This window comes from Cupressus sempervirens, chromosome 9, assembly GCF_028749045.1.
Source record: "Cupressus sempervirens isolate cs-2001-9-10 chromosome 9, ASM2874904v1, whole genome shotgun sequence".
NCBI classification, from domain to species: domain Eukaryota; kingdom Viridiplantae; phylum Streptophyta; class Pinopsida; order Cupressales; family Cupressaceae; genus Cupressus; species Cupressus sempervirens.
This window is the reverse complement of record NC_143126.1, coordinates 257,662,172-257,675,666: the sequence shown is the minus strand read 5'-3', so window position 1 is coordinate 257,675,666 and position 13,495 is coordinate 257,662,172. Positions and strand designations below refer to the sequence as shown.

At 36.2% G+C, this 13,495-nt stretch overlaps 1 protein-coding gene across 1 annotated transcript in view; it reads left to right on the top strand.

Annotated features, from left to right (window-relative positions):
- Positions 1 to 1,571: 1,571 nt before the first annotated feature.
- OTP51 (endonuclease) overlaps positions 1,572 to 13,495 on the top strand; it is a 56,405-nt gene continuing 44,481 nt past the window's right edge. Inside the window, exon 1 of the mRNA XM_089799748.1 lies at positions 1,572 to 2,281. Coding sequence (XP_089655874.1) covers positions 1,820 to 2,281 — 462 coding nt within the window. The 5' untranslated portion in view covers positions 1,572 to 1,819. The remainder of the gene's footprint in view (positions 2,282 to 13,495) is intronic.

Below are 13,495 nucleotides of genomic sequence, written 5' to 3'. Positions count from 1 at the left end.
TATATAATTTATAATTATATATTATATAATTATAAGTATTAATTATACATATAAATCTATCTATGAGTTAGATATTTATATGCCATAGATAATTAGTACATATCTGTATGACAATAATATATGATATTATATCTTTATTATATATTAAAGTAATATTTCATTATGATTCATAAATAACATATAATAATTTATAATATATATAATATATAGTCATATATTATTATGGTAATAGATAATCATATATTATTAATATTAATATATTTTATTAATATATAATTATATATAATTATTATAATAATATAATAACTACCTTATTAAATATATTAATGAAAAGACACAACCCTATGAAGTGTTGATATATATATATATGTGAGAATTTCAATCGTTAAAGGGGGATCAGATATGAATTATCATGAAAGCTTTTGGGAATAAAGAAGCAAATCAGATGAAAATCTAATGGAATCTATACAAAATGGAGAAAAACTGAAAATGTCCAAAAGGAGACATTACATGATGTATCTATATATCATGTGTTTTGAGATCTTTTGAGATATTGTATTGCATATTGATGTACTTGTATCTATTTTCACACACCCTGTGACATGTGCAGTGAATGCTATTCATTAGATGTGCTTTCATATTATTAGTTGTACTTATGCATTTGCTTATATGACTATGTATGCGTTTATTCATTTTATGATTATGGACATTATAATTGAGACTTAAACTTATTAATAAAACTTTCTTAAATGCGACTCAACATGAAGGAACCCTTGAGGAATTGAAACTATATTTGTAATTTATTACATGTTCTTGATGTGTATGTATATATTGCTTCCGCATTATTGTTACTTTGATATTGTTTAAACTTTTTTTTATAAAAATAGTTCAATAAACTTTGTAATATATTAGGTTTATTTCTTTTGGATTCCCAAGCGAAGCGTTACATATCAAATTTAATCTAAAAGAATAAAAATTAACATTAACACGCTCTCACTATCCCACTTCCTCATTTTGCCATTCTAGAATGCCTCTCGGCATAAATAAAAAAATCATATTAGTATATCAATTAAAATACATATTAATCCACCAACCATAATATTTTGACACTCAATTTTAACATGAATTATTATCCTTTCAAACTTCAAACTATGTATTACAATTTTAACATAAATTACTATCCTTATCAAATTTCAAACTACATATTACATTTCATTTAATTAAATTTTATACTTAGTTTTAGTAATTATTAATTGTCATAGTTTTAACATAAACTACTATCTTTATCAAATTTCAAATGACAAGTTTACATTTTATTTAATTAAACTTAATATTTAATTTAGTAATTATTAATTGTCAATTAAATCATTAAAGTATAGGTTAAAGACAAAACAAAGTCAAAACATTTTTTTTCATATTAATAAAAATATAATGATTTTTTTCCAAATTTTGTTGTTATTTTCGACTACAAACTATGCAAAATTTAAAAAAAAAATCTATGATATTTTACATCCTTTGATCAACTCGACTCCACTACACACTTAAAAGTACTTTTAAGCTCTAATCTCTTCATTTTCGTATTCAATGGACGCGTTCGTTCGCAGTCTGCAAACTGCAAACGCATGTTAGAGTAAATCTATGCTGGACAAGAAAGAGATGAGTTCCCCACATCGTCACAGTACTGTATGAGTCGAATTTTATTGAATCATATGATTATTCCTGGCCCTATAGTCTCAACTAGAAATCACTTCTCACTTACTTTCAACGTCATCTGCAAAGATTAAAAAAAAACAGGGCAGAGCTTATATACTTGCAGAAGATGCTGCTTTGTGCAGTAAGAGTCCATGAGCTTTCTTTCCCTTCCGCGCGTCTTCAAGTGTCTTTTTCTGCAATGCCCAGATCGTTTATCACCTGTCCTAGCTTCCAGTCTCCACCTTTATCCAAATCACATCCCTTTTTCCAATTCCGAGGATTCTCCTTTGACTCATCTAAGAAAATCCAGAGCATTCTCTCCAAAGGTAGAGCTGCCATTGCAGGTCTGCAGGAGAATTCAAAGGAAGCTGAAGAAAAATCTACTCCAGAGGAAGCTATAGAACTGGAAGAATTTGCAGAGGAATGGAGGAGGAAGAAAATTGGGTGGCTCTGCAAGGAATTGCCAGCACATGAACCCGGTCCCATGATTAGACTCCTTAACAAGCAGCGGAAATGGATTAAGCAAGAGGATGTTCACTATATCATCAACCATCTTCTTCGCCTGCGAGAAAATAATATCAGTCACAGGGTAAGTTTTTAATAAATGGATTTTGTTGAATCTTTGGTGAGGTTATAGGTGACCTTCAACATAGTGTGGAATAAGTTTGGACTGTATTGTAAACATGGTTCTGTGGCAAGTTATCCCATTGTAGTAATAATTATAGTTTTAAAACTGGCGACTCCGCAAAACTTGACAAAACAAATATCGCTTTACTTTGAAAAAGTTCATACATTTCATGCAAAACATAGTTGCAAAACGCATGAAATGAGTCTTTAGAATGTTAAAGAAGTGTTTTCTTTCATATTTGAATAGCAAAGGAGTACACTATCGCACCAATATACAACTACAACCACTGATGATCTGATATAAATCATCCAATGATTAAAGATCATAGAAAATTACAATTTCATTTAACCTACAATCATTTAAATTTTCCTTCCCTGCCATCACCATATTGGTAGTCGGATTTCTACAACTTCCTTTTAAGTCGTGGCGTTGTCAGTACTATGGAGGTTTTTTTTGTCATTTGGACAAATGTTTGACAAAATGCCAAAGGTGGTGCTACTTGCGAAAAGACAGACTATTCGCTTGTTTTCAAATCATGACAACAAATGTAGTATTTCCATTGAGCTATGGCAGCGACTGGAGGTAGTAATGGGCTGGGCTAGGGCCGTGAGGCCCTAGTTTTTTTGCATTTGATATTCTGTGTTTGGTGTCAGATGGGGGGTGTTTGCTTGTTTCTTGAGGGTGAGGGTCTTCTCTGCTGGTTAGGTTGGGTCCCTTTTCTGTTTGCTTTCATGAGATCATGGACCTCCTTGATTTCTATGGGGTCTTGTTTATATGAGTTTGGTTCCACTACAACATACATAATTGAATACTATTCCGGTATGAAACACCAAATGTCCAACTCTCTCTTGAATAAGGATGCTCATATGCTAAACAATATAGAAGACTTATGTGATCAAATGGGGAAAGCTCAAGGTTCCCTCTTATTGTGGACTTTCACTCAATTTTATGATGTGAGATACTAGTTATCATAAAGGGACTTATGCTATTCATTCAATGGATATCAACTTGACCTTAACTTCTTCTCATCAACAAACAACTTGCAAATAAAAAGGGTTTAGAAATTCTAACTCTAAGAATGTAAGATAATGTTGATGATTGGGTTAGCCTCCAACTGATCCTTATTTAACTGTGTCAACTAGGCATAGGGGGATGATATATTCTACAGATGCAGTAATAGTGTTTACATTGTTAATATTAACTCAAATACCCTATGAAGGTGCAATCCAAATGAACATCTCCAATAGAAGTTAAACACTTGCAATTTAGGCCTAGACTAACCTTCAATTGTTACTTACAATCAGTAAGTATCAAAAGGTGTGGACACTAGCATTACCATTAATCACCATTCAACAATATGTTCCATTTATCTACTCCTACTTCCACTTAACATGAAATAAAATCTTAACAGAGGAATTGAAGAGACCATACAATACTCGAAAGAAATACAAGTGATCCACCATGAAGACCAACAATGAATCAACAATTATTCTGATAGCATTATGACAAAGATTTCAACAAGTCTCCTCTTACTCTACTTTCTAACTAATGAGAAGACCTTGGCCTTTTACAGTTGCTTAATTACAATGAAGGGAAAAGATCAATTCAAAATCAAGGGCCAAGATTGATTCATTACAAACCCTAATTAGGATTGCCACTCTATCAACCAATTACATGAAGGGACCACTGTGTGGGTCAATAAGAAAACTACAATGCTTTTGAGAACCAATGAGACAAATGTACACCTCGCATGTTATGATTGGATGTACTTAGACATGTGTAACTGGAATTATCTGATTGGTAGAAGACAAGTGGGTGCCACCTCAACATCCTTATGTCATGGACTTGATCAATTCCTTGATGACGCGAAAACATTTCTTGATGCTCAACATTGTCAAACCTTCAATTATGATGGCATACTCCTAAATTGCTTCATCTTCCCAAATTTTCTCCATCTTCATTCTTAGAAATTTTCTCATTGTCATGATTTGAACTTGATTGAACTTGCAAACTTAATGTCTTAAACTTCTTCAAGCGGTGAAGTTTTTTCATGTAGCTGGATGTTTTGAAGTGAACCTGGATTTTCAAAGGAAATTCAAGTTGGTGATGATTTTTTCCACTTGTAAGTTTGTAAATTTGTTTTTTCTTTCTCCTTTTGTTTCCTTGAACTCCATTTTAACCTTGCCTTGAATTTGCACATTGATAATCTGATTTTGAACCTCCTCATTTGAAGTCCTTGATTAATCTTGTAGCACCTCTCTCCTTGAAGTCTTGAATTCGGCCTTGCCATCATCTCCATGCACTCCAAGCTTCCCTCTTACATTGCTAACACAAAAGAGGAATTGCACCAACCTCACAAAATTAATAAGCATAAACAAAATGAAGGGAATCTTAAAGTTTTCATGAAATCTAGATTCCTTTTTCTTCTACTAGGACAATTTGATCAAGAGCATTGACTTTTGATGGTTGATTTTTCTTTGTTTTAAGCCCAGATTTGTCTTTTTCCAGCACTTCTGTCTTTGATTTTGAGAAGAATTTTTCTTTAAGAGTCCAAACTTTCTGCCTCCCATATGTCTCCAATTTGCCACTAAGGATGAAATTGCTTTCAAGGAAGCAACCTCTGCCTCGAGGAAGAAGTTGCTACCCTTTGCAGAGGTAGATCTACTTGTCTTGGTGTGAAAATGAATCATCCCCTCCCTTCTTATATAGGTGACTTGAAACGTGAAGGGATGTGTCTATATTTGGGCCAGCTTGTATCCTTATAGGACAGTAAAAACATTGTAACCCTTTTTTCATATTGGCTGACTTTGGGGTGAAGGCAAGTTTTGATCATTAATAGCCTTGTAATCACACTTTTCATTTATCCATTGATTTGACCCATGTCTGGGTGGAATTTGAGGGCATACCGGGATTGTGAATCCTAGCTAGGGGGCGGATTCCCCCCCTTAGCTAGGGCTGATTCAATGTCTACAATTGCATTTTTTTCCCCTTAACATTCTCACTTTGTTCCTTCCACTTGGTTGATTGCTGGGGGTGGGGGGCGGGGGGGGGGGGGGGGGGGAAGGGGGTTATCAGTTGGTTTTGAGGTATTGAAAGGCCTAATTGTTCTGATTTTTATATCTTTTCTCGACATATTCATCTCTCATGCTTTTATCCTTCATTTTTCTTCCTCATTGTGTGAATTTGGAGGTTTAGATCATGCTTAAAACGCCATGGCTACAAGGTGGAAGTCACTCGTAGGCTAGGATTAGGCCTCAATCATGGACAGAATTCTCATGGACAGAATTCTCACCCTCCTTTGGATTCAAAGTCCTAAGAGGGCAGTGGATTCCACCAGTCCTCTACGATTTTCAATCTTGTTCACCTAGTTTTCAATCTTGTGATTCTTTCCTTCTTGTTTCTTGCTTAATCTAGGACTTGATTGGAGTCGAGGAGTTCATTGTTTGATTGTACTCATCATAAGTTATCTTTAACTTCCCACACCTTCATGTTTTTCATCTTATTGTAGGGAGGAATTTTAGGAGTCTCAAAGGATTTAGAATCCCAAGAGGTATGCGGATTCTGCCCTCCTCATAGGATTACCACTCACTTTCTACAACTTTTACAAGCCCATTTCATGCCTCAACCTTATGGTCATAATCAAATACACCACCTTCACCTTTGCTTGGTTTGATCTTGGCTCAAGTTTGAATAAGTTCCTTATATGCTAGAGGCCGACCTGCTCTAGAATTGAGAATCCTAAGTAGAGGGTGGAATCTGCTTTCTCCTTAGGACTGATTCTCCCCTCTCATCATTTGGTTTTGTCTATCTTAGGCTTAGGATCATTCACCTCTAAAATTCTTCAACTTCATAATTCTCCCTTCAATTTAGATCTGATTTTTCTTGCTTTCTCATGCTCTCATGCTGTCCACTAAGTCAAGGTGTAATTTTGGCATTGCTTAGAATTGGGAATCCTAGGAAGGCAGCAGATTCTAGTCCATCCTTAGGACTGCATTTTGCCTTCAATTTGGATGTGGTTTCTGGTGCAAGTTATTGTTCAACATCCACTTAGCATTTGTCCATGAAACTCCCATTTTGGTGGCTCTAAGAAGGGGCGGAAATCTGGAGTACCATAGGATTTGAAATCTTAAGAGGGCAGTGGATCCTGCTCTCCCTCTAGGATTTCACCTTACACTTTATCACTGATCTTTCATCTTCAAAACTCTACCATTTCATCCTTGATGAAGCTGCCATTGCCTTGAGTGGACGTCATCATGTTTACCTTGGCTTTTTACTTCAAATTCTGCCATGAACCATCCCGCTGTTGGATAGTCTGATTGAGAAGGCAGAAATCTTGGGTCTCCTAGGATTGGGAATACTAAGAGGGCAGTGGATTCGCCATCCCTCTAGAATTTTTCATAACACTTCACCTTTTCTTGTTTGGTTTCAAACTTATGATTTCATACTTGTTGATCAGGTCATGCCTTTCTTCATCAAACTATGCTTTGAATTGCTCTTTTTTGATGGGGCAGAAATCTTGTGTTTGTTGGGATTAAGAATCTTGAGAGGTGGTTTGAATTTGAGCTCCTCTTAGGATTACTTGGAAAATTCTCATCCCAAAATTATCATTTTGCATTTGCCTTAACTTTTCTCATCAATTTGAACTTGAAACTCGCTTTTAATATGGGCTGAATTTTGGGGGTTGGTAGGATTAGGAATCCTAATAAATGGCTGGATTCCGACCCAGTGCTAGGATTTATCAATTGCTTAATTCCCCATTTCTTGAAGTCATAGGGCAAGAGGATTTATATAAAATAAAAAATTTAAGTATAAGAATTCCTTTCTTATGCTTAAAGATATATTATATATATATATACTATTAGAATGTTTGAGATAGGTTTCAACTTCATAGAATTTTAATAAAGATTTTAGGTTTGGAGAGTTTCCAAACAAAATTCAGAGTTAGCCAAATTTTAGGATTCAACACACCTTCAATAGTGCTACCTCTCGTAGCCTTTCCTAACTTTGTAAGATCAGATTAAAGCTGAAGCAAGGATATGTAAAAGGTTCTAACTCATTTCATCTTAAATCCTTTGATTTCAACTCCATATCCTTGACTAGCTTACTCAACTCTCACTCACACCCCAAATAGACTTGACTTCCCAGCAAGCCAAAGTTGCCCAAACTCTTCTCTTCGACTTGGAGACTTGAAAATTGCTACCAAGATCACCTTAAAGCATCTAGACTTACTCCTACTGCTAAAGCAAAAAAGGGGGTCTCCATTTGCAATGGGGTGATGCTGTGGAAACCTCACAACATCTAACACCCGCCCAAAGAAATGTGCTTGAACATGTTAGGAATTAAACTTGTTTAGACCAAGAACTCCTAAGCAATTCCCTTTTCACCTATCAAACAACTAGTAAATGCACTCAAAATGGAAGAAACCATGACTAAAGCTAGCAGGTGTTAGCAGTTGAGGCTTTATTGGGAGATGTGGATGCAGATAGTATGGACACATTTGATGATACATTTGATGATGCTATGAGATATACTGGGTGTGACACCCCTTGTCAGATATTGGGTGACAACTTCGAGGAGGTTTTGGATGAGTCCTAGGATTGATGCTTACAAGATCTTACTATTGAGGTGGAAGCTGAGACATGCGAGGAGATTGATACGACAAGGGCTTCCATTTCTTCGAATGAGGAGTTGGTTGAGGTTCATGGCAGTTATATGTCAGATGCAGAATTGATAGCACTTGTATGAGCGATCTTGTGGTGGAGAGTTTCGATTTAGTCTCCTATCTTAGTGTAGTTAGTGAGACAAAGAGCTTGCATAGGAGTCAGGGATTACAGAGGCATCATGTGACTTGTCAGCTAAATGTGAATGATATTAACATTTCTTTAGCTCTTGAGCATATGATGCTATCCGTTAGATTTTAGCTACATCTGGTTGGGGTGCTCTTATGTTTGATGAGCATGGTGATAATACTCTTTCTCTAGCAGAGGTTCATGCGCTTTGAGAGACTATTAGGATCGTGAAGCATAGTTACTCTTAGTTAGTTACTGATAGGGATTACCTTTTGGAGAGGGGTAGCACCTATTATGAGATGTTAGGGAAAGAGGAGGAGGTGGTTGAGCTCACCTAGGAGCTTGAGGTGACTGTGGACTCTTTTTAGTATACTCAGTTGGCTCTTCAAGAGTCACAATCATAATTGGATGAGGTTTCTGTGGAGTTAGAACAGGTACAATCAACACTAGCCCCAAACCCTATTACATATTGTGGTTGGTGGTGAGTTTGCTTCTATGGTAGAGGATGAAGGACGTGATGATGTGGCAAACACATTCGTCCAAGAAATGAGTGTAGTATGTACAGAGGAGGTGAGAGAATTAGTGGAGACAGACTCTCATGGTGATTGGCTTCTTTCTACTGGAAGTGAATCTATTTCTTCTTTTGATACAACTGGTAGCATTGGACAGTTAGCATTGTCACATTTTCAGAGGGATTGGCTATGGATTGCGGGGGAGCAAATTGATGCTTCCACATATAATTTCTATTATACTGAGTCACTCATGGAGTATTTGCTTGAGAGCTGGGAGGTTTCATACAATATATTTGAGGGTACTCTTATTCGGGGCTCTCGTGTTATATGACAATTGGTGAGGAGAATTGTAAAGACCTTGGCTACAATGCTTCCCAATAGGGATTTTGTGGTTGGGTTTGCTGAGAGGGTTGCCCAAGATCCTACCCGACCAATAGTTCAGAGTTAGAGATTGGAGCCATCTTATAATTCCCAATTTGATGATGATGAGTGCTTGACAAAGATTGAGAGTTTTTATCGGCATTACACTGTGAGGAGTGCTCGTCACTTTTCTTTTGACCCACAGCTAGAGGACTTGGTTTTCAACATTATGGATGGTGATAGAAGGCTTGGAATTCATTATACTCGCAGAGGGCGTACTTCTTAGCCAAGGGATGGAGATTTTGAGATATAGGGTATTGTGAAATAGTTGGATGTGCTAGAGAATGAGATGAATCAAAATCACAAACGAATGACCCATTGATTTTGAATCCAAGATTTGAGCAGAGCATGATATCGCGTTTTTGAAGAGCGAAATGTGATGATACATTTGCGTCTTTAGAATTGCTGGACATTTCTTATGAGACATTGCATGAATTGGGCACAATTGATGTGGAATGTGATGAGACTTCATGTCAGGTTAAGTCAAATGATGCAATTGTTGGCATGAGTTTCCTAGATCATGTATTTGATGGCGATGCAACAATAGTGGGAGTAGGAGCATGTGAGGATACTGTCATATCAACAGCGACTTTTGTGTTAGTTGAACCATCTAACGAGGAGTTTAGTAGTATGCATGCTGTTATTGATGTGTGTTTTGATGATGGCGCACATGTTGATGATTATGAGTTTTCATCAACTGTAGATTTGGTTCAGTTTTCTGTTGCGGCAGTTAGTGTTGTTCCTATGTCCATATATTTTGATGTGGCTACACCTATTGTTGATACAGTTGGCATGAGTGCATATGGTTTGCCTGTAGCTACATCTTTTTCAACGCATGTTGGTGATGATCAGGATTCGAGTCCAACATATATTATGTGGGTGGATACAGGGAAGAAGAGGTTTCAAAGATCTTGTACGAAGTTGCCTTCTGGTGACATTCTGACTTCTACATCATCAACACAAATTTTGGGTGCTAGGCTGCAGGACATCTAGTTGGTCTTGATGTCACTGGTTTGCAGTTGGTTTTAATGTCCACAGGGATGTCACGTACTACTTCATTTGGGATGCAAGTGGAGGTTGGAGTTCATTGTGTCGCTGGGTTACTTGAGGACAAGCAATTTCAGGGAGGGCAGACTGTAATGTTCCTCATCTTTTAGACCCTCAATGAAGTTACAACTTTTCATTCTCTGAAGGCTAAGTGGAGAAATAAATTAAATTAAAGTCAATAAATAAATAAAAAAGATGATTTTATATTTAATTAATTTAAGTTTCTAGAAGCACAACTAATTATTGTATTGGAAAGAAGGAAGCTTCTAGAGAGTGCATTTTCTAGAAGCACAACTAATTATTGTATTGGAAAGGGGGAAGCTTCTAGAGAGTGTAATTAAATAATATTTTATATCCTTCTAGAAGGGTGAAGGAAAAGAATAAATAGAGGCGAGAGCTTCATTGTTAGGCATTCGATTATTGTCAGTTGCATTTGATATAAACTTGAGAAAAGAAACTAAGGGTTTCTGATTTCAATTAGCCATTGGAGAGCATCAATTCTTCAGTCTTGCAACCATTTGAGGTGGTGAAATATACACTGAATTTGGCATTTAGGAGAGCTTCATTATGGAGTTCTATTTGTGCTTAAAGTTAAGGAATAACTGAAGGATTTGAAGAATATTGAAGGACTATCGAGTGTAGACCTGAAGATTCATCTTTGGCAGCCATTAATAATCATTTTTTTCTTGCTGCTACAGTACGCGTGAACAATGTTGTGCTACAGTACCCGTGTTACAGTATTTATGCTTGATTCCAATTGTAACTTTCATCTCCATCCTTGGGCATCACTATTATCAAGTTCCTCTTGCAACTATTAGTAGTTAGCGTTGTAATCTTAGACATATAATTTGGTTGTCATAAGTGATAACTTAGAATCAGAGTTGGCATTGTTGTAGTCATTATTGTAAGCCCATTTGTCTTGGCAAATTCATAGCAACATTGTACATGGGAATGAATTCAATAAAGGAGATATATGATGCATACCATTTGTTTGACAAAATGCCCATCTAATAGCATATATGATCAGCATAATAGTATGCATGCCAAGTGCTTAACAAAATACCAATTGGCTTTAAGTGCACATTTTTCATTTAGAATTCATCTATATGCATTTGAAAAGCCAAAAGAGAATTGCATATGCATTTAGTTTTTTTCTTAGATATAGTAGCAATCAATTATAGGCTTGTATATTCCCTTTGATATCATTTCAAGCAAACATAATCAATCTGAAACTCAGAAACAACAAGCATAGAGATCGTATTGGAAGTGATGACAATTTTCCTTGACTTACAAATCAACAAGTTGAAGTTCAAATTGACAAGGGATATTATAGTGATATTAGAGCTTGCTTGCAAAGTGTTTGACAAAATGTCAAACAATTGAATTAGAGAATAATTTGTGTTTGACAAAGTAATAATCAGTTGGGGATATTATAGTCAACCTTTTATACTAGGTAGATCAAGGTCGGCCTAGTCTCGGGGTTTTCATTGATTAAGGGCCCTGAGATGTTTAACACTCCTGTTAAAATCCCGCTTGTGCAGTCGGTTCTTGCAAAGTAATTTCACGAGATCTCCTATTAAAAGGCATTCAATCCCTCATTTGAACATAACATGACATGACATGGTATGAGGAGCAAGGAGCAAGCACTTGTGGACATTTCAATTTGTCTTAGGGCAATTGTGAGGTGAAAGTAAGGGCTGGTTTCTTATTCTTCGTTGCAAGTGAGGCTATTATTCTTCCTTCAAGCATTCAAAGACAAATTTATCAAACATGGAGTTGCAAAGGGATCTCAAAGATGGTTAGAGTACTTTAGCCTTGGGGGCTTAGTATGATTTCTACATAATGCTTCAGATATGCACACTGACATGCTAGGGTTTGACCCCGGAGTAGATTCTTAGCATTTTTACATTCTAGATCACATACACACACACGACATTTTTCCTAATGGCTATTTGTGGAGATGGAAATCACCAAAATGAGGGGTTGACTAAGGCAAACCCCTTTATAGCCACACACACACACACAATTGTTACAGATTTGTAGGTGGGAGCGAAAAGAATTACAGATTTGGAACCTATTGTTCACAAGCTTTTGTGAGTCCTTAGTTTCAGGTCACCAGACAATGTCAACTTGGCTATAGGATGTCTTCCAAAGTTGACCTAGTCCTTTAGTCTCGGATTTCGGGGAGATTTTTAAGTTTTGTTCCTTTCATCATTTTATTACGAGCTCCATGATTGGAAGTTTAGAAACATATCAGATTTGTGAGTTCTAGAGAAAAATTACATCTCCCTCTTTGTATTTCGATGTGAGTACCTTATCTTTTATTTTACTTCTTAGCATACATCTACTCTTAGATCTCTATTGGGCTATTTGTGTGTATTTCAGATCTATACTTGTTATATCTCTTGTTTATATTGCATGAAAGAGAACTTGCTAGTGTACTTCCTTGACGAGTTTCTAGATTTTGTATTGGCATCCTTTTATCCTCTTGGGGTTTTGCTAATCAAATTTAAGGCTTATCGAGAGTTACGCTTGGAAGCCCCTCTTTCTCTTGTATTGAATGTCTCAGGGATAAATTGTTCAACTTGCCTAGTCTTGTTTGCATTGTTTATCATTGGTGCCATTTCCCCCTTGAACATTTTGATGAACCTAACGTGAACCCTCCCTTTTGTTTGATCTTGGTAGTTCGATCATTCTTTTATCAAACCTAATGGCCAAGAGTTAGTTTCTTATGAAGCTCCCTTGACTATCTCTGACATGGCCGAGAGTTAGTTTCTTATGAAGCTCCCTTGACTATCTCTGACATGGCCGATCATTACGATCCTAGATACCATTTGCTCGCTAAACACGGGTTTTATGGTCAAGGACATGGAATGTTTGAACAAGGAGTACAAGTTCCTTTATCCAATGATGGTTATGAACATACTTATGGTTTGGGTTTTAATCCTTATAAGCAACCTTCCTTCTTTCCAAATGTGAATCATATTTGCAGTTGTCCTTTGAAGTTATCAAACCCGCATCTTATCACATTTGATCAATCACCTTCTTTGGATGTTTTCTTCTCTGATGATGCTTTGGTTGACTTTCTAGGCACATATGAGGATTTGACTTCTTTCCATCATAATAAGAGAAAACCTTATTGTTTGGATATTAACCATTTTTTTGGAGAAGAAACTGAATCAGATCAACATGTTGATCCTCTTACTTCTATGGAGAAAACACAAAAGAGCAATTTGTTAATCACGGAAACGATAGATGTGTCTGTTGATCAGGATGATTTTGAAAAGGTTATTAAGATTGGAAAATGTTTGGATGAGATAGAACAAAAACAACTTACTGAGCTTCTTTTGGATTTTTCTAATATCTTTGCTTGGAAATATTCTAATATGCCTGGCAGTGATCCTAAA